Source organism: Sebastes umbrosus, chromosome 10 (assembly GCF_015220745.1).
Source record: "Sebastes umbrosus isolate fSebUmb1 chromosome 10, fSebUmb1.pri, whole genome shotgun sequence".
NCBI lineage: Eukaryota > Metazoa > Chordata > Actinopteri > Perciformes > Sebastidae > Sebastes > Sebastes umbrosus.
In genome coordinates this window covers 20,244,760-20,271,313 of record NC_051278.1, presented here as the reverse complement: position 1 = coordinate 20,271,313, position 26,554 = coordinate 20,244,760, and the positions used below count along the sequence as shown (strand labels likewise).

The 26,554-nt window shown below is 40.4% G+C and overlaps 1 protein-coding gene across 1 annotated transcript in view; it reads left to right on the top strand.

Moving 5' to 3' along the window:
- Positions 1 to 19,945, top strand: part of ryr2b (ryanodine receptor 2b (cardiac)) — an 85,152-nt gene extending 65,207 nt beyond the window's left edge. Inside the window, exons 83-104 of the mRNA XM_037782524.1 lie at positions 348 to 421; positions 719 to 799; positions 1,114 to 1,202; positions 1,447 to 1,575; positions 2,440 to 2,544; positions 2,805 to 2,886; positions 3,000 to 4,288; positions 4,422 to 4,495; positions 4,790 to 4,925; positions 4,998 to 5,084; positions 5,903 to 6,115; positions 6,857 to 6,987; positions 7,215 to 7,257; positions 8,522 to 8,658; positions 10,422 to 10,482; positions 10,855 to 11,001; positions 11,201 to 11,335; positions 12,469 to 12,625; positions 12,889 to 12,953; positions 16,565 to 16,665; positions 18,639 to 18,690; positions 19,663 to 19,945. Of these exons, the coding sequence (XP_037638452.1) occupies positions 348 to 421; positions 719 to 799; positions 1,114 to 1,202; positions 1,447 to 1,575; positions 2,440 to 2,544; positions 2,805 to 2,886; positions 3,000 to 4,288; positions 4,422 to 4,495; positions 4,790 to 4,925; positions 4,998 to 5,084; positions 5,903 to 6,115; positions 6,857 to 6,987; positions 7,215 to 7,257; positions 8,522 to 8,658; positions 10,422 to 10,482; positions 10,855 to 11,001; positions 11,201 to 11,335; positions 12,469 to 12,625; positions 12,889 to 12,953; positions 16,565 to 16,665; positions 18,639 to 18,690; positions 19,663 to 19,758 (3,484 nt within the window). The 3' untranslated portion in view covers positions 19,759 to 19,945. The remainder of the gene's footprint in view (positions 1 to 347; positions 422 to 718; positions 800 to 1,113; positions 1,203 to 1,446; positions 1,576 to 2,439; positions 2,545 to 2,804; positions 2,887 to 2,999; positions 4,289 to 4,421; positions 4,496 to 4,789; positions 4,926 to 4,997; positions 5,085 to 5,902; positions 6,116 to 6,856; positions 6,988 to 7,214; positions 7,258 to 8,521; positions 8,659 to 10,421; positions 10,483 to 10,854; positions 11,002 to 11,200; positions 11,336 to 12,468; positions 12,626 to 12,888; positions 12,954 to 16,564; positions 16,666 to 18,638; positions 18,691 to 19,662) is intronic.
- Positions 19,946 to 26,554: the final 6,609 nt, after the last annotated feature.

Sequence of the window (26,554 nt, the reverse complement as noted above, 5' to 3'; positions counted from 1 at the left end):
CAAACACTTTTTTTAAAATCCTTTTGTTGGGGGCGGCTGTGGCTCAGAGAGTAGGTCTTCCACCAATCGTAAGGTCGGTGGTTCGATCCCCGGCTCCTCCGGTCACATGCCTCGAGCGAGCCACTTAACCCCAAATGCACAATGGTGCATTGCTATTTAAAAGGTGTGAATGAGTATTTAGATTAGATCCTGATGGGCAAAGTTGCTGCCTTGCATGGCAGCCTCTGCGTGTGAATGCTGACATGTAGTGTAAAGCGCGTTGAGTGGTCGGAAGACTACTATATAAGCACTATATAATAGCAAGTCCATTTACCATCCATTTATGTGTGTGGTTTTCTGCTATTCAGCGTACTGGATCTGAATGCATTTGAGAGGCAGAACAAAGCAGAAGGATTAGGCATGGCCATGGACGAGAGCTCAGGTACTGTATTCATATGGAAATGTAAAAAAAAATGTGTTTCTGTGAATCCATGTTATAGCAGAAGAGCCAGCTGTGAGATCCCTGGACTAGTACATACTCTATTCATTCACACTCCAAAATCCTATTTCTTTCTCTGCTGTCTCCCTTCACTTCAGTGTGAGGTGACCCTGTTTTCTTTCCTTTTTTTTTCTAAATTCTTCACACGTTTTTTCTCATTCATTCTGTCGTACCTTTCCTACAGTATTACTCCATTCCTTGTCCTTCACCCTATTATTTATTGTGCCATCTTTTTCCCAGGAGAGAAGGTGATGCCTGACAAAGATATAACCTGTGACCTATTCCGTTTTCTACAGCTGCTCTGTGAAGGACACAACTCAGGTTATTTGTCCTATGCTGTATCCATTTACACACTTGTCACAAAGTTCGCAAAGATTATAATTGTTGTCTGTGAGAAAAAGGACCACATACTGTAAGAAAGATAAGAAATCAGGCTTTGTTGTTTTTCACTTCAATGTCACTTCATAATTATGGTAATAGGAGTTTAGCACTGATTCATAATTGCTGCTTAAAACACTTTAGCTTCGCTCCAGTCGATGTCTATTGTTTAATTACATTGTCTACACAGGATGAATATTATTGCGACGCTCTTTTCATGTTATATTCAGCATGCTCTTACTTCCTTCACGTGTTAGATTTCCAGAATTACCTGAGAACACAAACAGGCAACAACACTACTGTCAACATCATAATAACCACTGTGGACTATTTACTGAGAGTACAGGTAAGCCTACAATGATGCTTGGCTAACTTAATAACTTGATGATCACTACGAACCTTTACTTGGCTGCTGTGTAAATACGGGTTCATCTGACATCAGATTGAAGATTCCTCAAATAGTAAATTCATCATGATGTAATAATAACATTATATTTCATCTTTTATTGATCACAATGATATTTTGTATTAAAAAAAAATGTTTTATTTAAGCTCACAAACCACAAATATTTTGCTGTGCCGCACTGTAGGAGTCCATCAGTGACTTCTACTGGTACTACTCAGGGAAGCATGTGATTGATGAACACGGACAACAGAACTTCTCCAAGGCCATCGAAGTGGCCAAGCAGGTCTTCAACACACTCACTGAGTACATACAGGTCGGTTTCCATTATGGGTTACAGTGTTATACGGTGTTGCATGCATAATTCTGTGAGTTCCTACAGAACATATATATATATATATATTTTAAGGCTGTCAAATTTAACGCGATAATAACGTGTTAATGCAAATTTGTTTTAACGTTAAACTAATTTCTTTAACGCATTAATGCAACTTGCGATTTTTAGGTCGTACTGGGCTCAGTTTTAAAGCTAGAGTGAAGATACTGGCATCATAGGAAACCAGAAAACCTAAGAAATCCATTGATACCAAACTTACGCTAAATTTTGGCTAGGAAAAACTGTCATGGCCATTTTAAGAAGGGGTCCCTTAACCTCTGACCTCAAGAAATGTGAATGAAAATGGGTTCTATGGGTACCCACGAGTCTCCCCTTTACAGACATGCACACTTTATGATAATCACATGCAGGTTGGGGCAAGTCATAGTCAAGTCAGCACACTGACACACTGACAGCTGTTGTTGCCTGTTGGGCTGCAGTTTGCCATGTTATGATTTGAGCATATTTTTTATGCTAAATGCAGTACCTGTGAGGGTTTCTGGATAACATTTGTCATTGTTTTGTGTTGTTAATTGATTTCCAATAATAAATATATACATGCATTTGCATAGAGCAGCATATTTGTCCACTCCCATGTTGATAAGAGTATTAAATACTTGACAAATTGTCTTTTAAGGTACATTTTGAACAGATAAAAAATGCGCGATTAATTTGCAATTAATCCCGATTAACTCTGGGCAATCATGCGATTAATCACGATTAAATATTTTAATCGATTGAAAGACCTAATATCTTTGTCAAAATGTTGTGATGTTTCTTAAAATGATCAGTGTGTTCCTCCAGGGCCCATGCACTGGGAACCAACAGAGCCTAGCTCACAGTCGTCTGTGGGACGCTGTAGTGGGTTTCCTCCATGTCTTTGCCCACATGCAGATGAAGCTCTCTCAGGTATAGCACATCATTTCCCTCTAAAACTCTGCTGAGACATAACATTGTGGATGCTCTAGGTGATGTGTAATGTACCATATAGCACTCATTTTTGTCTTCTGGCAATGTTATTTCAAAGCATTTACTGTTAATCTGTTGTTGCACTCATTGTAAACTGCCTCTGGTAATGTGTCTTGTAAATATGTAAAATGTAAGATATGAAGTGACTCTGTGACTATTTTCTATTTAATGTAACCGTAAATATATTTTCTTATATACAGGATTCAAGGCAAATTGAGCTTCTGAAAGAGCTTATGGATTTACAAAAGGACATGGTTGTATTTTTGCTTTCCATGTTAGAAGGCAAGATTTCCAATTATTCTGTTTTTTTTTTTTTACAATTTATGATCATATATTTTTTACAAGTTGTCACTAATCCAGAACTTTATTTCTCTGCTTGTGTCTCTTCTCTGCAGGTACCGTCGTGAATGGAACTATTGGAAAGCAGATGGTGGATATGTTGGTGGAATCATCAGGCAATGTGGAGATGATCCTCAGGTTTTTTGACATGTTCCTCAAACTTAAAGACCTCACCTCCTCAGACGCCTTCAGAGAGTACGACCCTGATCGTAAGGGCTGCATCTCCAGGAAGGACTTCCAGAAAGCCATGGAGAATCGCAAACGTTTCTCCCAAGCTGAGATTCACTTCCTCCTCTCCTGCATGAAGTCCGACGATAGTGAAATTGTGGACTACGAGGCCTTTGTGGATTGCTTCCACGAGCCAGCCAAAGACATCGGCTTCAGCATCGCGGTCCTCCTCACCAATTTGTCCGAACACATGCCCAACGATGCAAGACTTAGTACGTTCCTGGAATTGGCGAAGTGCGTCTTGACTTACTTCCGGCCCTATTTAGGACGCATTGAGATCCTCGGCAGCGGGAAGCGCATCGAACGCGTCTACTTTGAGATCAGCGAATCCAGCCGCACACAGTGGGAGAAGCCTCAGGTCAAAGAGTCCAAGAGGCAGTTCATTTTTGATGTCATCAATTCGGGTGGAGAGAAGGAGAAAATGGAGATGTTTGTCAACTTCTGCGAGGACACCATCTTTGAGATGCAGCTAGCAGCCCAGATATCTGGCTCTGATGCTGGAGAGAGGCACGCTGATAAAGGAGGAGAAGAAAAGAGTGAAGATGAAGATCTGGACAACAAAGGAATGTTTTTCATGCATCACTGGTTGCTATTGCTGATATCTCTACTTTCTGTCAGAAACCTGAAGGCGTTGATGAAGATGACCTTAAAGGATATCCTCATGTCAGCTGTGTTCTTCCTCAGATTCATCGTTATGGCTCAGGTCTGGTGCATTTGTGTCGTAATCCGCAGCATCTTATACATGCTGTACATAGCCTTTGTTAATGGTGGTCTCATAGAGGGAGCCAAAAGGATGAGGATATCGGACTTGCTCGGTGGTATCATTGAGCCAACTCTTGATGAGGTCATGGAGGTGCCAAGTGGTGTGGATCGGCTGAGGAAGTACTCTGCCAGTTTCTCTTCCCAGAGAGAATTGAGGGAGATGGGGCATGTGGCAGCTGTGACCTCCCCCGGGGAGGCCGATGTACTGTCAGACGTATTCGGCCTTAAAGTGAAGAAGGATGGAGGTCAATACAGACTTCTAACACAAGCCCTCACTGCCAGTCTGACTGACCTGTTCAACACAACCTCCAAAACGATTGCCACCGCCGATACTTCTGAGAAGCATCAGCGGACGGTATTTAATTCATTTGCATCTTTTGGATATGAGACGAGTTTTGTTCCGAATCATTTTCTAAAGTTTTGTATTGCTTTGGATACTGTACTGAATCGTATTAATTTTTGATTTCCTCATGAATTTTAACTGACAGCAACTTAAGGCCCACACAGCCGCAGAGGAGAAAACAGAAGATGAGGCGATGCCTGAATCAGAGAACGCAACTTTGTGAGTCTCTTGCTTCCCCGTTAAATATTCAAGAGGGATTGTTTAACTTTCTCATAACATTTGAAGTATTGGATGCTGAGTCAGTTATGGTAGATTAAATAATTACAATAGCATTTGCATTACATTACAATGCACCTGGTAGTAGTGAGAGTGCATGGTGGGTCTAAAACCAATAAAAACATTGTCAAATTAAGCACTGCGGTGATGATGTCACACTTCATCAAAAACCAACTTGAAGTTATTAAGAAGTAAAAGTTTGATTTCATCATCGCTTGACCCTCCGTCTGTTTGCAGAGGGAAGGAATCTGAGAATAAAACTGGGAAAGCAGAGGCAGAATGGAAAGCCAAGAGAGATAATAAGTCAGAGGAACCAGAGAGCCAACACTCTGCCCTCTGGGAGATGATAAGCACTCATCACAAGAGCCTGCTGGTAATATACAAATATACTCATACTGTACATGCTTATGCGTACACATACTGACACTAATCTTTTTTTTTCCAGAATTACTTTGCAAGGAATTTCTATAATATGCGTTTGCTGGCTCTGTTTGTCGCCTTCGCAATCAACTTCATCCTCCTCTTCTACAAGGTGACAGTTTGCTTAATGCTTTGGTTTCAAAGTGGTGTCAAATTTGGAAAGTAATTAAGAACATCTAGTCAAGAACTTGTAATTAAAGGTTCTCTATCTACATTCAGAGCATTGATAGAGCAGCAAATAACTATTTGCTATGTAATGATATAGAGGAGTAATGTCTACTTGAGCTGTGTGTGTTGTAATCCGAGTTTCTCTGTGCTTTGCAAACGTAGCCAGTCCGGCCGCATGTGCCTTTTAGTGCATGTTTAGTGCATGTGTAGTGCATGTGAGCGTGCCCTGCTCACGGCCGCCGCTCTGCTCTGCTCTCATATGGCGTTTACAGCTGATAATGCCGTCACGACCCACGGCGTCGTCACGGAAGCGTACTGCCCTCCCTCCGGTTCCCCCACAGGTTTACACTGTTAGCTCTGTCAGCACTGTTGCCGTTGTTTTCACTGTTAGTGCTTTTAGCACTGCTGCGAGCCCCCCTGCTCAGCCATTGTCATGTTGAGAGCTGCGTGGAGGCAAAAGATACACTCTGAATTTTGCATTGAACACCTTACCACCTGCTTCTTTGTACTTCAATACTACACTACATTACAGAGGGAAATCATTGCACTTTTTACTTCAATACTTTTATTTGACAGCTGTAGTTACTACTTACTGAAGAGTAGATTTTACATACAAAACATGGGATCATCAGCACAACAGTCAACATAAACAGCACCTGGACCAATCCGTGTGTTCATCATACTTTGTCAAAAATGTATGCTTGTATGTCTTTGGTGAAGTCACTCTTACTGTCTCTTACTGGTCTCTTACTATCTTCCCAGGTAGCATCCTTGCCTGCATCACAAGCAGAGGAAGGAGTGGTCGTATCTGTCAAGAGTGAGGGACTGGACTCTGCTGCTGACGACGACAACAAGGGCGGAGATTACTTTGTGCTGGAGGAGAGCAGTGGATACATGGAGCCATCGCTCCGTTTCCTGGCTGTAGCTCACACGATCATCTCTTTCTGTTGCATTATCGGGTACTACTGCCTCAAGGTATACCGGCTCGAGCACACACTTCACTTTTTTGAACCAGTTTCTCGCCATATAGTGCTACAAGAATGAGTCATAAAACCGGGAAATGAGTTAGCATTTTAGCACTTGAATGGGTTGTTAGTTAGACACCTGAAATAAGATCTGTGGTTAACACAAACTGAAAAGAGATTTTAACGTTTTGTTCTACGACAAAAATCCATCAGTAAATATCCCACACGAATTTTGAAGCCTTTACGGTATGTGTCTTAAAAAGGCGGTTGCTAACAAGTGGCTAAATGAGAATACTAAACGTCATCACGCCGCCTCGTCCGCCTTTACAGCCTCGTTGTGTATATATAGCCTAACGTTAGCTTTTTACTTCTGGCGATTGCATTCACGCTTCAAAAATCATAAAAGTTGTATTCATTTTGAAGACTATCTTACGAAATAAAACGTGTAAGTATTGCAATAATCCAAAACCCAATGGAAAAATCCCATCGGCTTTTTATCAAGGAAACTAGGGCAATGCTAACTTCCTGGTTGGCCTACAAAAATACGTCGTCCCTGGAGCACTCTATCATATAGAATTAGAGTATATTTCAAAACCACAGAAGAATTGACAATTAAGCACATTTCTTACAAAGATAGGCTTTGACTCATACAGCTAATTTGATTTTCAAAGATTTGAATCGTTGCCAACTCAACGTCAGACTGTTCATTTACAGAGACGAGTAATCACTGTAGTGCATTTTTGATTGGCAGGTTCCATTGGCAATCTTCAAACGTGAGAAGGAAGTGGCACGAAGGCTGGAGTTTGACGGGCTGTATGTGACAGAGCAGCCCCCTGAGGAGGACATCAAAGGGCAATGGGACCGACTGGTCATTAACACACCGTATGTTCACAGCCATATGATCAGCTGGGCTGATTTCATATTAACATCAAACATGTTTTATGCTTTTAAGCTTTTTTTTGAGGAAATGGCACCTATTTATAGTCATGCTACATGTTGTACGGTACAGAAATGTTTCACTTACAGTGATGTTTCAGTTGTTAATACGTTTTTAATGACAATGTTTTTCTTTAAAAATATGTTTTGATACTATTTGTTTGTCTTTTCAGATCGTTTCCAAGTAATTACTGGGATAAATTTGTGAAGAGGAAGGTAAAATCTTCTGCAGTTTGGATTTTGCACAGCAAAATATTATATATTATATTCTAAATGTGCTTATGGATGTATGTAATTGTGTGCGTATTTCACTCCGTGACACTTCATTAAGAAACTAACTGAAATGTAATGAGCCATTTAATGGCAGGTGTAATTATTCCCCTGCCTGTTACCTAAACAGTTTTATTGTCTCCAGAGACAGGGCAACACTTATAGCTTCCTCACGTGGATTGCCTCTCCTGTTTATGAATATTATCATTTGTGTTAAGAACATTTAGTTCACCTGGAGAATTTTCAAGAAATGAATGTAGATAACATATTGTAGGAAAAGAAAAGCAGGTCTGTTAAATGTAACTGTAATACTTTAACTGGTTTTACTAGTTCACAGATGCATTAAATCAGGAGAGCCAGTTATAAAAATGTTAAAAGTCTTCAAATGGCTGTAAAGAAGCATATTCCATCTCCATTTTTTAAGTGTTTGTGCTAATCCACTTTTGAGTTTGGAGGTTGCAGATATTGATTATCATACGTTGAAGTGCTTTGTAATAACAAAATGGCTCTGTAATAAAACTAGACTTTGGTTGGCTCTTGCTTTAGGACAATAAATCAAGTGACAAAGTTTATTATAGCCACGGCAGCTCAATAAGAAGAAACCGTTCATATGGAATATGATTAAATTACGTAAATATTTACTTGCCAAGGTTCACTGTACATGCACATTTTATTAGGAAGGTAAAGAGAAAAATATAATATATATAAGATATATATATAAGATCTGTAAGATTGCACCCAATAAAAATAACACAGACCAGAGTTGCCATCAGTCAGTCAGTCAGTGGTTCTCAACCAGGGGTCCCCAGAATAATGGGGAATAGTTTATTTTCACTATTTATTTCACTATAGAAGTGAGCCCAATGTGAGTAAGAGTCCTAAGAGTAACTATTTTGATCATCGGTTTCACATGTTTCACTTCCTCCACAGTTATCTCCTCAACACAACCAGCATGCCACTGTGAGGGGCACAATCATTATGCCCCTTAAAATCATATATCTGCAACACAGGTTTCAGGAAATCCTTACTTTTTTGTTCAGTAGCTATCATAAGCAGCACCATCATCTTGTCAGCAGAACTAAGCTGCCATCTCATACGTGCTGAAGAGTTCAGCCTCTTACCTTTTGCTTGCTCCTATCATTCTTTATTCAGGTGAAAAGGCACCGGAGAGACTATTGCTTTATGTAAATCTGTCTTCCTTCTCTGTCAGGTGATGGATAAGTATGGTGACTTTTATGGCTGTGAGAAGATTAGTGAACTCTTAGGTCTGGACCAAGCTGGATTAGACTTCAGCTCTGAGAGAAATGAGAAGAGGAGACTCAAAAGAGACGCTGCCTGGAGTGCTCTGTGAGTAGAAAAAGTCCTTGCCATCTTACATTCTTAAAGGGATCTGCGAGAAACTGTAATTTATTTTGCATTGTATGCAGTTTCAGTTTCACAAAAATGTGGATTATTTAATAGGATAGCATTTCTAATAGTTTTTTCTTGTCTGTTTGTCGTACACTGAGGCATGACGCATCAAAGGACACAGTGTTCAAATAAAATATATTTATTTTTTTAATTTCAGTATAGTATAGTGTGTATATACTGTATATATATATATATATATAGGCTGTCAATCAAAAGAAATATTTAATCGTGATTAATCGCATGATTGTCCTTAGTTAATCTCAAATTAATTGCACATTTTTTATCTGTTCAAAATGTACCTTAAAGGGAGATTCGTCAAGTTTGCTGCTTCATGCAAATATACGTATATATTTGTTATTGGAAATCAATTAACAACACAAAACAATGACAAATATTGTCCAGAAACCCTCACAGGTACTGCATTTAGCATAAAAAAAATATGCTCAAATCATAACATGGCAAACTGCAGCCCAACAGGCAACAACAGCTGTCAGTGTGTCAGTGTGCTGACTTGACTATGACTTTCCCCAAAACTGCATGTGATTATCATAAAGTGGGCATGTCTGTAAAGAGGAGACTCGTGGGTACCCATAGAACCCATTTTCATTCACATATCATGAGGTCAGAGGTCAAGGGACCCCTTTGAAAATGGCTATGCCAGTTTTTCCTCAACAAAATTTAACGCAAGTTTGAAGCGTTATTTAGCCTCCTTCTCGACAAGCTAGTATGACATGGTTGGTACCAATGGATTCCTTAGTTTTTTGTAGTTTCATATGATGCCAGGATCTTCACTCTAGCTTGAAAACTGCAGCCTGCTACAACCTAAATATCACATTTCGTTAATATGTTAAAGAAATAATGGCGTTAAAACAAAATTACGTTATCGCGTTAATTTTGACAGCCCTAATTTTAAATAATTTTTTCTTGTTTATGTTTGTCATCCACTGAGGCGTAACGTATCAAAGGACACAATGTTCAAATAGTCATTGTTTTATTTATTTCAGGATAATATATACTGTATATATATATATATGTATATATATATATATATATATATAGTTATAAATAATTAATAATTCTGGCCAATGAAAGGTATCCTAGTATGCAGTCGAGCAGGTGGCTGTACACAAAGCAGCCTGCAGTGATGATAGCAATGTGGCATCCTTCTCTGGAGAGTACCTGCAGATTGGTGTTTGCATACAGACGGCCCGGTATTGATAAAAAAGGGAAATGTTCAAATAAGGAACTCAACACAGCTCTTTCTCTAATGCATTTTAGAGGTGAATGGGACTCCTGAATGACCCCCCTGCTGAACATTACCACGAGGGGCTTGTTTACGGCATATCCAGCTCTTTTCTTGGCCTTGTTGTATTTCAGACGTTTCGATTGCTGCTGTCATTATTAATAGCCTACGCCATTATAAATAGCCATTTCCCTAATACTGCGTACGTGTCTTTGAGTATGTGTGTGTGTATGTGTGTGTCACCTAACAGCGGCGGCCAGACAAAAGAAGGTCCTAGAACATTATGTTGCACTTGAGGAAGAACAGGACATTCTGTAACGGAGCCACATCACAGACAAGGCTCTTTTAGAAAAGACACTGTAGCAACAAGGGTCTGATTTTTAGCCATGGCCATTTTGGCCTTTTTGTCAATGTTCTTACCATCATGTATCCGTGTGATGATGCCTATTTATTTCAGATTCAACTCCATTGACGTGAAGTACCAGGTCTGGAAACTCGGTGTTGTGTTCACTGATAACGTAAGTTCAGCTCCGTCTAATATTTAACGGCTTTCGCTTTGTTTGTGTGTGCCCTCTTGTTCCTACAAAAGCCAAGATAAAGGTGTCACTTCCTGCAGTTTGTAATAACAGATAATGTAATACGACCGAGCAGTGTGTGTAGAACATATCTGACGTTTTATGACTTAACCCTCGTTTGTTTCATCTCTTGTTCTGCTGTGCTAAGATTTAGTTTGATACAATTGCACACGCTGCAGGAGTGACGGTGGTAATATCCTGTGATTCTGCCCTTATCTAAAATACACATTTGTCTCTACACATCTGTCCTGGTAATCTATATTGCCTGTTTTTTTATGTGTGTGTGTCCTTGTGTGTGTGTGTGTGTGCTCACAGTCCTTCTTGTACTTGGCCTGGTACATGGCCATGTCGGTTCTGGGTCATTATAACAACTTCTTCTTTGCTGCCCACCTTTTGGACATCGCCATGGGCTTTAAGACACTTCGTACCATCCTTTCCTCCGTCACACACAACGGGAAACAGGTGTGTGTGTGTGTGTGTGTGTCGTCCTGTCTTTAATTCTCTATCCATCTGTCTTAATGTGTGCTCATATGAGCAGTTTGCATGCATGTCATGTTTGCTTTCACGCTGTAGGGTTATATTGAGTCTTTTCTAAGATGAAGAAGCGTATTACAGCCCATCTGCCTCTGCCTATCCCTTTGTAATTATGTGTGTTTGTCAGTTGGCCCTCACCGTGGGCCTGTTGGCGGTCGTGGTGTATCTCTACACCGTCGTGGCCTTCAACTTCTTCAGGAAGTTTTACGACAAGAGTGACGACAAAGACGCCCGAGACATGAAGTGCAACGACATGCTTACTGTGAGTCAAATGTGCATACAAAACACACACACACATAGCAGTCTGTCTCTCCACATGCATATATCCACCTATCTATCCTCTCTATCTCTCCGTGTTTATCTTTCTAACACAAACACAGCCACACACTTCATTCTCTGCCTCCTCAGATTGAGAGGGGCTAGAGGAGGATTCTGACAGTGATCCCAATTGTTGAAGTAAGAACAGCCTCTCGTCTGAGTCCTTCCACTACTTTTCCATAAAGTGATGGACACATGGATAGAAAACAGTCCCTCAAGCCTCAGCAAAGCTTCTTTGTTTGGCTATTCACAACGTTAACACCCCGCCGCCTGCTCTATTCTAATGCGGACTCCACTGTCACTCACGTAAGCAGGCGGATGGGCAGCGATAGCATTTGAATAAAACCCTACCATTATAGGAGGCAGGGGATATTACATTAAATCCTCAGTCGCACTCGCCGTGTTATTGTCTATGCTGGGCTTTTAGTAGCACTTTTGCCACAGTCATTTGCGATCCCTCTCCCATGACTACAACACCACAACATTGTTTTTTAGACACATAATGCAAAATGTCAACAATATGAGTCCGAAAACGAGCAGAAGACATCTCACTCTTTACTGTTATGTCTCGTTCTGATGGAAAAAAAAGTTTCTGTTTTTGTTGAAGTTACTTGTGGAAAATAGCATCCTTGGCTCTTATTGTGAAAACACACAGTACAGTCCTTGCTAGACAGCTATAATGCTAATTCTTTTTGCCTCATACTCTTACATAAACTCCTTGTGGGGAAATAGGGTCCGAGGCAATGAATACTGATTGAAAAATTTCTACTGTTCTGAGAAATTGTATTAAAATGCTGCCTGTTTGAAACTTTTTAAATGCCTTCCCAAAAGCAACTAGCATGGAGACGACCATGAAAATCGATTGAATAAATTCTCCTTTTGTTTTGCAGCTTGAATTTTCATGTAGTGTTATCCTTGCAGTTTGGACAAACACGACTCTTAGATACCTTACATGTCCTTTCCTTACGTCGTAGCCTTGTCAAACAGCACACAGACGGAGAAAACGGCTGCTGAATACATTGAGGAAAACATGGAAAGCATAATATACATTAAATATAAATGTATTTTTTCTGTCAGTGCTACATGTTTCACATGTACGTGGGAGTGCGTGCGGGCGGGGGCATCGGTGACGAGATCGAGGACCCCGCCGGAGATGAGTTTGAAGTGGAACGCATGGTCTTCGACATCACGTTTTTCTTCTTCGTCATCGTCATCCTCCTGGCCATCATCCAGGGTGAGTCACACACGGCAGAATTTGTTTTTAGGAATACAGCTCAGCATCGACATGTATTCCACATTTACACAGACGCACACGGATACATTTTATTCCCCTTGTTTGAGTAGAACCTGTTTGATGAATTTGTCACGCGTCTGTTTATTCCACCGAGTCCTTCAGTGACACCTGTCATTCAGAGACGAGCACCGCCGTGCACATGCATACCTGTGCACAAACAGATACGCAGACACACACACTATTGTGTCCTTTTTTGTCCCCAGGCTTGATAATTGATGCCTTTGGGGAGCTTCGTGACCAGCAGGAGCAGGTGAAAGAGGATATGGAGGTGAGATTTGACACTTTCTCTTGCACACACAAATACATGCTCTATGCACAGAGGTTTGAGGTTGTACGGTATGCTGTGTCAAATTTAGATACAAATACTATTGAAAGATACATACCTACTACGTCAGTTGTAATTTAAGCGCGTGTGAAGAGATGACTGTGTGCACAAGATTGGTAGATAAAGTAAATTCAGTTGTTGTGTGATCTCGTGTCACAGGAAACGATCGTACCATTGGCCTTAATGAGAGGAAACCATTATCTCTTGCTCCTGAATAATTAGTGGATAATAACAAAGTTCAATCTGAGAAAAACAAATCCCTGATATTTCAGCGTAATTGGCGCACATGGAATAATACATTTTTGATGAAATATCATCGTATTTTCTGTTGACTGTTTCAATCGTTATTTGCTCTGATCTTTCAGTCTCTAAGGCTGGTTTCCCTCTTGTCACGCTGCTGCTTGCATACTGACACAAGTGTAGTGTTGTTAGAGAATTTTATTTGGAGCTTTGTGAGTGGAGGCCCGATGCAGTAGAATACTAATGAAGATGTGTTTCTTCTTGATTACGATTCCACAAATTGCATCGCTTAAAGCTGCTGAACCAGACTTAGATGTAATGCTTGTTTTGTTGGAGCCTGAGGAGTAGCTTTATTGACCAAAGTAGCCACAGTGCATACTTAGTGGTATGCCTCTAAAGGCTTCAGCAGGTGAGAACCAAACTCTACCAGAGCAGACTCTGCAGGTAGGATGCTGGGCACACGCTACACGAGAATCAAGCCCATTTGGGCCCGATCCCCCCCCCCTCCCGACAATCGTCAGCAAAGCCCAGATTTTTTGATGTTTCTAAAGATTATCTTTCCAGATATTCCTGTGGTGTGAGATATGTTAAGAGTATTGTTTACATCCCCTGATCGGCATCAGTCCGTCCTGGACACACCGATCTCAAATTGTAAATATTAATCATGTTCAAAATTAACGATGGGATATCCTGTTGTGTGTGGGGAACCCCGAGGACAGCCGATGACGCCACGATGGAAAAGAACGATAGCCAATTGAGAACCAAGCTGACTGAAGAGGGAAGGACAATCACCGTTGTCGTGGCGGCTAATGCATGAGCTAATGCAAAACGTGAAGCATAAAGTAATAGTAAGATGGACCTCAGAAATGGAGGACCAACTCGTTGATTTGTGGCAACAACATGAGTGTTTATTTAATGTGTCTCCATGACTTCATCCATCCATCCTTCATGAATTTTCGGTACAAAGTAGTGCATCATCAACATCACTAAGTCTTTCTGCCCGTCGCCCGCCATGTTTGTTTACAAGTCATGTTTGATCCAGATGTTTTGCGAGATTTTTGTTTTTTTTAGTCAAGACTCTTGTTGTTCATGAATGTTTAATGTGTGGTGTGCTGTTTTGGCCAAATTGTTGCTCTCCACACACTATAGGAACAAAACTGTTAAATTTAACATAACATGTCATTATGTGTGGGTTCTCTCACATTTTTTTAAATCTGTTAAGATTTGAAAAATCTTTTAGTGTGGGCCAGCCTTAAAGGGACTATTCGTAACTTTCAGAAATGCTTCTTAACAGCGACACCTGTGGCCGTGAAATCAACGAAAGTCAGCGTCGGGCTCGCGCTTGCTCGCTCTAAATATACCTGAACGAGCATCACTCAAAACAGTGAGGCGACACAAGTCAGCTAAAACCACAATATCACTCTATATTTCAGCTGCTTGGCAGTAATGTTAACTGACCAGACGAAGGTCTCTCCATGAACATGATTTAGATCTGATCCTAGTGTTGGCATTTCCTGCTTAAGTTCAGGTCGAGGCAGCGGGGCTCTCCAGCGTGTCTCCCTGCTCTCTCCGCCCGCAGCCGGAGCAGAGGAGACACCGGCACCCGGTCGGTAACGAGAAGACAACGTAAATCTCTAGAGCTCCGTCACTTCACAAGATACGGAAAACCTCCGTTGGTCTGGAGGACCTGCAGCAGTTATTTCTGCACAAATGTCCCCTGTACATTCACTAGATATTCTCAGAGCTAAACTAACTCTTCTGCAGTGTGGAGTGAGCGCGCGTTCACGTCTAGAGGTGGAGCGAGCTGAGCTGTCTGAGTGAAGGCGAGCAGGCAGAGGAGGAGGGTACAGCGGCTACACGCGAACGCGCATATGCGAGCGTGCATGTGTGCCGACCCGCTACATTTATACGCGTACAAAGTTACAAATAGTCCCTTTAAGGTTACAAGAGACTTTATCAGCAGGATGACAATCAACAAAAGGTATGTAGTCAGAACAGGCAGGCAGGTAATCAAAGGCTGGACCAACAAGAGGGTCTGACAAACAGTGGTGAGCTGCCCCTAAATATAAAGGTGGTATGGCTATATATATGTGGTATTACTGAACGCATGTTGGTCATGGTCACTCCCACTTGAATGGCAAACAAACAATAGTCAGTATCTGCCATAGTACATTGTGTTTTTCACATGGAAAAAAAGTAAAACACATCACATGAAAAATAGCAGAGAGCTGCAAAACAGATTGAGAAAGAATTCAAGTAAGGTGTTTTCACAGAAGTATTATATTATATTATATATATATTTCTTTTGTTATTAACCCATTTGTGCCCACGACTTTTTTTCCTTCCTTCTTTCTACTTATACTGTATCTAATATTTGGGCACATGATGGGACTACTGTTTTTGCAATAGACTGCACACATATGCAGTGTTAAAAAAATATTTCATATGGAAAACATTTTATAAACACAATGTAAGCGTGTTTCCTCATTTTTCAAAAAATCCAGAATAATACTTATTAAAAGTCAGATTTTTCATGTGATCTAAAAGTTTCAAAGTTATATTAGTTACTTGCCCAAAGTATGTCCGTACCAAATTTCAAGACTTTTGACCAATCAGATCAAATGTTGTGGCATTTTTCCCATATCATACTAAATATAGTTTTTTTGGGCACAAATTGGTGTGCTTTCATGTGTCTCTCTCTCGTTTTCTTTCCCACTGTGTGTGTCACATTTAAAAGTCTGGGAAAAGCAGCTGTAAATATTTGTGACACTGTTTTATTTAGACGCAATTTGCTCTGCTGCAGTCGGCAATGATAAATCAGTTTTAGCTACTTCCATCCTCCCATAATCTGTAGCCCTACAGTAAATAGGAGTCCACTAAAATACATATTTGAAAAAAACATTTTCTGTCATTCTACCAGCAAAAAAACCTTTGTACGGCTACATAGTGAATAATTGCAAAAGTAATTTGACTGCTTAGTTCCCCCAAAATGATGCAAATCCTCAGCAAATTTGCCCCGCTGTGTCTTATGAAAACCTGGCAGCGAGTAATCCTGGGAGTATTAACTTGCCTTTATTTACAGTCTTTTGCCTTTCGGGTGTCTTCTTTGTAAAAAGATACAACTTAAAAGGTGTCATATTGTTGTGTTTGCAGACTAAATGCCACATTTGAGTCACAGAGCACTAAAACAAAAGGCCTCTGATCTAGAGGTTTGGACTTTATTATATATTTGTTTCTAATATACTCTAGAGAACTTGATGTTTGTCAAAGCCTGTTTCATGAATCATACATGTCTTACATCTCTCCTCCTGCAGACCAAATGTTTTATATGTGGAATAGGAAGTGAATACTTTGATACGGTCCCTCATGGCTTTGAGACTCACACTCTGCAGGAGCACAACTTGGCCAACTATCTGTGAGTTGATTTAATGCTCGCTACATTCATGCCTCGGGGCTGCCAGCGTCTCGACCTAATAATTTTACATACTAAATACTAAAACTCACTATTTGATGTGTTGTCACTAAAAAGGCAGATATGTGGGATGTTGCCTTTCACAGATGTAGGGCAATGTAAATCTTCTGCATGCTCCACCATCACTAAACCTTAACATAAAAAGAAATTACACCTCCATCAATGTTTTTATTAGTTAATCATTCATCCATTTGGCTGTTCAACACTTTATCCCTGTAAACCTTTAGGCCTGTTCTTGGAGTGAAATATTAACGGCATTGTCATGTTCACATTCCCCAATGCACCCCTCAGCACTTGCATTTATATTTCAGATTCAAACTGCTGTTCTTGTTTCATATTTATCAATAATTTACTAATATGTGCAACATTTAACATCATGTCATTTTGAAGTTTGAAATGACAATCAGGTAAAACGCTGCACACCTCATAGTCTTAGTAACAGGTGCTAAGGACCAAACTCCATAGACTGAGAGGAAGTCCGTCGGCTTAAAGGGAGAATTTGAGTGTTTAGAGGTAGGGCTGTATGAGGTACTTATCCGTAGTCGGTGTATTACCTACAGTAGATGACGGTTGGCATGCCCCCAGTTTGAAGAAACAGTCAGGATTTACCGCACCGAAGCAAAGCAATGTACTGCTGTGGACGGGGCCGGCAGCAAAACGTATTTTAGTAACCTACAAGAAAGGCTCACCTAAAAAAAGTCAAGATCATATATAAATGTACGCTATATTTAGAATATTTTCACCGCTTTATCTTGCCGTCAGACAACCCTTTCCGACGAGGAACTGAACTGAAAGTGAAACTTATCTATGATCTCTCCAAAGCCACCAGACTCCGTTGACAAAAACACTATAAATACGTTTCACTTTCAGTTCAGTTTCCCATCGGAAAATATTCTAAATATAGTGTACACTTAAACGGATATCGTTTTTTTTTTTTTTAAGTGAGCCTTTCTTTGAGATGGCTAAAATTAATTTTGCTGCTGGCCCCGTCTACATCGCTATATTGCTTTGCTCCCATGCCGGTACTCCTGTCTTTATTTCCAAACTGGGGGCGTGCCGACCGCCATCTATTGTAGGTAATACACTGACTATGGATAAGTACCTCATACAACCCCACTTCAAAACACCTGAACTATCCCTTTAAAATGTCAAAAAGCTCTACCGCCACAAGCAGGTTAGAATCTACCAATCGCAGGACGTCAACACATCTTACAACATCCATATAAAGCTTTTTGATCACAAACAATATTACAATAGAAAATGTTATAGAACAATCCTTGTATACTATGAGAAAAACATGACGATACAAATAAAACTCATTACAAAAGGATAAAATAAAAGTGAGGGAATGTTTGTGTAGAGCTTTAGGTATTAATGGCATCATCAAATTGATTATGACACATTCTTCTTTTAATGTTTTTGCACATGTAACACATACCACACAAACTAAGTAAATCAACACTTCTTCCACTATATGGATGGTTAAAACCGGTTATTTAGAAGATGTTGCGCTGTAGCACGGTTGCCACATCAGTAATTGCCATTGGCAAGAGCTTATTGAACCTAATTAGTATGGATTCCTCGCTGTGTTTGCATCCTCTCACTGATGGAGTCTTCTTCCTCATGTCTATGTGTGTATGGTGGTCCTTCATGCGACATTTTAAGCTCAACTGATAAAGGTCTACTTGTCTTCTTGTCAATCATCACATATTTCCAAGCCCTTAAGTAAATAACCTGATTGTCAAAATGCAGCATTACTAGCTGTGTTTCCACTTGAAATACCTAACAACTGCCTCCATAATCCCCACAATCCCTGGACTTGTGCACACGCTCTTAATTTAATGTAATGCTGCAACTTTCTGTGTGTGGGAGGTATGTGAGTCGCTACATGAATTCCCTCTTCTGTATCCTTGCAGATTTTTTCTGATGTACCTTATCAACAAGGATGAAACGGAACACACGGGGCAGGTATAATAGTTGTCTCATCTGTTCTGTTGCATGATCCAATCAAAGTGAGAACAAGGATGTGCACTTTCAAAGCCCTTAAACAATTCTACTGTCATTGCCAAATGTCACATTCCTTAATATATCCTTCCACAACGGTTCCTCCATGTCTCAGTGCCCTATTTATTCCAGTCATGACAAAGCTGTAGTGTAACCTTTTCAACTAAGACAGAATGCATTCATTCTGTCTCTCACGAGCCCTATCAGCTCTGACATGCATATTTTATGATAATGCACATGCCAGGCATACCCCTTGTGATTATAATTCCGCTTTTTAGTCATAAACCATTGCAGTATTGCAGCTACATATTTGAAGTGGGGGGGGGTTTCAAGTATTTTTATTCGCCTGTCTTATCTTTTCACTATAACATATTTTAAAAGACTTGTGGAGGAAAGACGAGCGCTTCACTGTAAATCAGCGGAAACATTTCACTGCGTTTAAAGAGCTGCAACTTTTTCCTCTTGTGTCTTACACTTAGTGTACTTAAATCTATGAAAGGGATGTGCATGAGAATAGATGAGGACAGGTTTCATTCTGAATGCTGCACAGTGTAATATAAAAATAATAATTAATCCATTCTTTTTTGGATTTATCGTGGTGGCACAGAATGCATTTTAAAAGGAAGACAGTATTACATTTTTTATCAGCCTGAAACATTTTGGACTATTGGGGGCTTTTTCCAAATAGAGTTGGGTCCTGGGACTCATCCCTAGATATATACTGTGTCTATTCTTTCAGCTTAGTGTTTTTCTCAGGTGTAAATTAAAGACGGAGCTGCTAGGTGGAATGTGGAAAACATCTCTCCGTCGGGACGGACAAATAATGACAGAAATTGAAATAATATTCTCTGTGGGCACTGTTTGGATTGTTATGTTGCTGAAGAATGGCATAGTTAATGACTTAAAGATATACTGCAACTCTGTTGTCTCTGCCAGGAATCCTATGTGTGGAAAATGTACCAGGAGCGTTGCTGGGAATTCTTTCCTGTGGGAGACTGTTTCCGTAAGCAATATGAGGATCAACTGGGATGAAAGAGATCGAAAGCCTTCCTAGATAATGGCATCACACTGAAGCCATCTTGATTGATGCACTTGGACTCACTAAATTACCTTGACTTTTGTGTGTGCACTATTGATTTTGGACGGATTTTCCCACAAAGTATACTTTACATTTATGCTAATCAGTATTTAAAAATTATATTGATTAAATTATTTGGAAACTAAAGAATGAGGACCGCTTGTTTATGTTCGGATTAGGGCTGTCTATCGATTCAAATATTTAATCCCATGATTTTCCATACTTCATCACGATTAATAGCAAATTAATCACACATTTGTTGTCTGTTCAAAATGTACCTTAAAGGGAGATTTGTCAAGTATTCAATACTCTTATCAACATGGGAGTGGGCAAACATGCTTGAAATTAATTAACAACACTAAACAATGACAAATATTGTACAGAAACCCTCACAGGTACTGCATTTAGCATAAAAAATATGCTCAAATCATAACATGGAAAACTCAAGCCCAACAGGCAACAACATCTGTCAGTGTGCTGACTTGACTATGTCTTGCCCCAAACTGCATGTGATTATCATAAAGTAGGCATGTCTGTAAAGGAGAGACTCGTGGGTACCCAGAGAACCCATTTTCATTCACATATCTTGAGGTCAGAGGTCAAGGGACTACTTTGAAAATGGCCATGCCAGTTTTTCCTCGCCAAAAATTCCCAAGTTGCGTTAATGCGTTAAAAAAATGAGTAGCGTTAAAACAAATTTGCGTTAATGTGTTATTATCGTGTTAACTTTGACAGCCTTAGTTCAGATACATAATGAACTTGCTGTTTGTTTTGGGGATTTCATTTCAGTAGTTTCTTGGGTCTACAACAAAAGTATTTAGAGTTACGCAACAGTTTACTGTTTTATACATCATTATTTCAAGTAGTCAAAGCTGGCAATGCAAATTCAGTTTTGACGGCACTTTGCTGACTGCATGTTTCTAATCACAGCCTCCCATCCCTTTTCCCCCGTGTGACATGCAGATAAACACTCTCCCTTTGGCATTTGTTCCTTTTACCCTCCTCTTCCCTGTTTCTTCACTCTCTCTCTTCTTGTCTGCTGTGCTCATCTCTCCAGGATCCTTCTCCTCCCCCTGTCCTTGCTCCTTATTCTCTTTTTTTCCCCCTTCCTTCGGCTCTCCTCTCGTCCCTCGTCTCCAGCTCTTTTCCCTGCTCATTATCAGCCACGATGTAGCATGGCAGCAGGTGTCCCAGTGCTCAGGTCAAGACATTGCCATGGAAGCGGATCACCGAGCATTAATGACGTGATTGACCGCTGTCTCCGATGGACGTCTTTGGGGGAATCCCCATGTACAACTCATTGAGTTTTGTTAAACTGTTAACAACTCACACAGAGTGTGCGTGTGAGCGCGGAGCTTAGCAGCAGGATGACAGGCGTGGGACGGCCACCTACACATATTGTCCTCATTATGCAAAGGTCGAACGCAGGGCAGACACAAAGTCTGCTACCGATATGTATTCATGTTGTTTTTGAGTCATGACTTGTAAGCATAGTTAGAACTCATTGAAGGACCAGAAAATAGGTTTTCAGGTAAAAGATGAGAAACTCTTGCTTTTTTCTGAGAAATGGAAACATTATATTATGTGCATTAGAAGAAATATTGCCAAGTGGATAATGAAATAATTCAAATCAGGCTTTATACTGTAGAATATAAAATTGCTACTGTCTGAATTAGATTGTGGGACTTGATTGCTGCACTTTCCCCATTCAAAGAGCTATAGTGGTATAACTGTCACCATTAGGACTGAGCAACGTTTTGATTAGATCTTTAATCTCTGATGTGTGAGAATCACCGATGTGAAAGATGATTTAAAGACCCTGAAAACATATTCTCTCTATTAGCTTCTTGCTTACTGATGGGTTCCTTAATGAATGCACACTTTTCTGCTAACAGTTTTGTTTATTCCACATCAGAGGTTTCTGTGTTTGTGCTTTTGTCTTTACTCTTCTTCTTGCCTTGTTTGAATGAGAATCTGATGACAGCTGGTGGGGCATGTTTTCATGTTGCTAGGTCAAGGCCACTGTCAATGAGCATGCAGCTACAGTACATGCAGGTTGCTTTGTTGAGCCGTAAAGTGGGGGAGGGGGATCCATCTGGGTCCTGTGGGATTGTAGGTGACTTAGAAATGAAATTTCATCATCCTTGATATTGAATTGGGGAAAACCGAGCCTCGGGAGTTGGAATGGAGTCGAGAGGAATCCTCTTACTTTTCATTTCATGTGCTGTGTTGGCATGGGGGATGATTATTTGTTCGACATAAATGCTGACAATCGTAGGCCTGTTTTCACCGTCCTCCACTGGAATCTAAGAGGAGTGAGACTGGATTGTGACATGATGCATCTAATTTTAGAATTATAAGTTGGTCTTAAAACTCAGAAGTGATAGTTTATATTTTCTTTTATCCAATTAGCAACAGTGATATCATATATTGTTTTTTTTTGGGGGGGGAGGTTGTGTTTTCTGATCTTAAATACCTACCTCACTATCATCTTCGCCAGTTGCTGTGTTAATGATGCCCCACTGTAGCTCCAAATGATTTCATTTCATATACTGTAGCTTCGTAGTTCCACTATTATTTCTGTGGTTCCCAACTACAGGAACTACTGTACAGTATAGAGGAATCCGTCGACCGATTTATGTGTTCTGTGATCTAGCTGCGCCCCCATTACTGCGGTGGCATGTCGTAGTGAATCTACCGTCTGCTAACCGTGTTAACTGGTGACTTTCAGCCGAAAGCGTTCGTGGTTGCTCGTAGTAGCTTCTGCAACTGGTTGACGTAGATAATAAACACAGATGAGTTTGTATTTAAAATGTATTAAAGTCAAATTGAAGGCTTTTACGAGGACACCTACGTGTTCTGTTTGTCTTCTCAACAGCTGCCGTTACTACAAGCGACCGCGACGCATTCGGCTGACAGTCACCAGTTAACACAGTTAACAGACACATTGAACGTGTTCTGTTTGTGATGCCGACCGATTAATGATGTTTACTTTGTGTTCATTAGGTTGCCCTATTTAGAGCAACTAATCTTATATTTCCCAATAACACTACAGTTAGTTGATCCACCTAGACAGTGCCTTTAGCCCACTAACGTAAGCTACGCTACCTAAACTGTGTTAACTTAGCTGATGTTACTTGTTTCACCCGAACTCGTAGACATCGTTGTCAATAGTAACATTACATAGAAAGTAAAGGTAAAAGTAGATAATTGTACACGTCTTAGGACAGCTTGCATTCAAACTTGTCCGTATTATAGGGAGACGCCACCGCAGTAATGGCGATTTGGTTACTTCCGGTGTTTCCCCGGATTTGTCTATATACTAAACAAATTAGGTTACTTATGTCAGAGGTTTAAATACCACTTAACGATCAGATTATTTTGGCCCTGTTCAGACGTGGTATTAACATGCGTCCTGAGTGATCCGATCACTGCTGGACAGCTCTAAGCACAGGTGTGAACACACTCAAAACGCATTGAGATCCGATTGCTCGGACCACATTCAGAAGAGGTCTGGGCCACATATGGCCACATTCTTTTAGCAGTGTGTATGCAAATGTTTCCTGGGCCACATTAAGCACGGCCTACGCAACTGATGTCCCGCTTGTATCCCCGGGGATCTCACTGCGTTTCCCTTGTGAATAGACAGGCAGATGCGAGTGCTTGTCTGCCTCGTGGCACGGAAACGGCTTCTGTGCACTACTGTATCCTGTCGGTTCAATTGTATTTTATTAAAACATATCTTATCTATAGGCTACATATCTGCAGACTATCAGACTAGGCACGCAAAGTACATTATTATCATACTGTTGGAGATGTGTCAGTGTTTTTGATCCAGTGCTCTGCACAGAGCTGACCCCCGTCCCGCCAAACGTGGCTGTGTTTCGGCGGCATGGAGGTCTCCAGGGACCGCTGGTCCAATAACCTTATATTTTGATGTTAATACAATGTACACAAATTCACAAATATGTAGGATATTACTACTGACATTCCTGTAATATTATGTTGCAACGTCTGCTGTATTAGCCATGTGTTTACTACGTGTTTATTTGCATATAGAGCAGGGAAGTAAGATCGTATCACAAGTGGCCACTCAAGATGCATGTGTGAACAGACGTACTTAAAGCTGTCCATTTGTAATTGGATCCCCCAGGGTGCATGTTAATGCCAGGTCTGAACAGGGCCTTTGACCACATAGTCAAATTTTTCGAATTGAGTATTGTGCCTATAAAAGAAAGGGGAAACAGGATATCCCCATTATAAATACATGTAAGGAAGGGTGCATATACAGCACCAAGAAGCTATTTCTTGCAGCACTCTATTTCATCTTGCTACTATCTATAAATAAGACCTTATCCCTGTTGAAGATTCATGAGGATCATAGCTGCCAGCTCAAAAGCCACCAGAGACTAAAAACTAGCTGATCAGTTGCCATATCAGCCTTATTCCAGAGATTGAGGAATGGGGAAAACCTCTCTCATCAAAAACCCATTTCATTTGGAATTTCATCCCATTCTAGTTTGTATAAAAATCAATCATACCGTCAAAACTCCAAACCCACAGACATCCAACCCCTCTCTGCAGGAGACACGCGGTACAATTTCACAAGTAGACTTCCACCAGTTGATTTACCAGAACACCATGTATTTGAAGCAGGGCACCCAACTCCCCCAGAACAACCCAAATTAAATATACAGACTTTTCAGTGGGTAATTGCCACATCCGCTTGTTCAAAAGATATTGTGGATAAGATGGATGTCTGTCTGTAGCCGCCAAGCTTTCTGCTCTATTCTTCTTCTTGATCTTTCCATCCTGTGGCTGGATAATGCTGAGGCCAGAATGTCTGGATGTAGTTTAGGTTGTAGAGCAAAATGTACACTGTCTGCTCGAAGTATGAACCAGTAATATAACAGTACGATAGTACGTCATGACACAGATCAGGTCCCTAATGTCTAAGAAGAAAGTAATGCATTTGAAATCTGGGTTTCCTCTGTAAAGGAAAAAGGATGAAACTTATTTTGAACTGGCTTTGCAGCTGATGTGGGCCTTTTTCTGTGCTTCTTCAGTCAATGCAGCCACCTTATTACTGTGTTAAGTTAACTGCCGCTTCCCTCAATCACAACCATCCAACACTGACTACCAGCCAGACATACTGATATTAAATACTTGCACATACTTGTCTAAAATGTATTTGGCATGCACAAGAGAAAGTAATTTCCTTTCCACAATGGTGCTGTAGGTGCTGAAAATGCAGACCTAAAATGTAGTATTTTACTTACAGAGTTTGTAACCTGCTGAAGGTCGAGCAGACCTCACATAGAACATTAATAAATATTCCAGCAGTAAGTGCACATGGGAGAAGTTTGCCTTCAAGGCTTTCTGCCAGAAATCTCCTTAGGTTTAGGTAACAAATCTACTTGAAGCCAGTGACTTTAGGAGTTTTTAAAGTTTTATTAAAGTTTTTGTACCATTACAACAGAATATGAGCAACATTAAACCAGCAGAGGAGACGTGTACTGGTTTACAACATTTGTATTTTGGTTATTATTTTTTTGGTTCCCTCGTCTCAAAGTCGATGTTTTTTTTTAATTGGTTTTTGGTTTGATGCCTGAAATAAGGTCTGTGGTTAACACAAGCTGAAGAGATTTTAATGTTTTGTTCTACGACATAAAATACATCAACAAATACCCCACTCGAGAATTTTGAAGCCTTTACGTGTCTTCAAAAAGGCGGTTGCTAACAAGTGGCTAAATGAGACTACTAAACGTCATCATGCCGAACACTAGCTTAGTGGTGGTGACGTGAAGTCATGCGACCTTGGTGTAGTTTGTTTACAGCCTGACGTTAGCTTTTTACTTCTGGCGATTGCATTCACACTTCAAAAATCATAAAAGTGGTGTTCATTTGTGGAGATTATCTTACAGAACAAAACGTGTAAGTATCATAAACGTTTGTTTGCCACAGAGCTTATTTTCTGCAATAATCCAAAACCCAATTGAAAAATCCCATTGGCTTCTTGTTGAGGGAACCCAGTATGTTGCTAACTTCCTGGTTGACCTACAAAAATGTGTGATCCCTGCACCACTCTATATTGCTTCCCAAGGTCACTGCAACTACTGCAGTTTTATCCATACAAAATATGCAGAGCTTTACAGAAATTAATATCTTTACATATTGTGTCACCAAAACCCAAAACCCAGACCCAAAGCAGATATCATACATGCTTTACTGCAGAGTTCCTTAAGTTCACTGGTGTCATACAACCAGTGGGCTGCCTCCGGGTCTGAAAAGTGAAGCCAATACAGAAGTGCCTTAAACTTGCATTCTTCATAATAGCCAGCAGGGGGCGACTCCTCTGGTTGCAAAAATAATTCTGATTGTATAGAAGGCTATGAGAAAATGAGCCTACTTCTCACTTGATTTATTACCCCAGTAAACATTGTAAACATGAGTTTATGGTCTCAATGGCTAGTTTCAAGTCTCCTTCAATACAGTATGATGTTCATTTAGTAATTTATGGTCCCATTTAGAGTCAAATAGACTATTAAGCAGGATATGCTTTAGGGTGTGGTTACTTTGTGATTGACAGGTCGCTACCATGGTATTGTCCGGTCTTAGAACTTTAACACTTTTCAGCTAATGAAAGTTAATTGTAACATTTTGGTCGCTAACAATTTCTTATTCAGTGTTTGGTTGTACTTAGCTCCACCCTCTCGCGTCACTTCTGGTTACAAAAAAACAAGATGACGA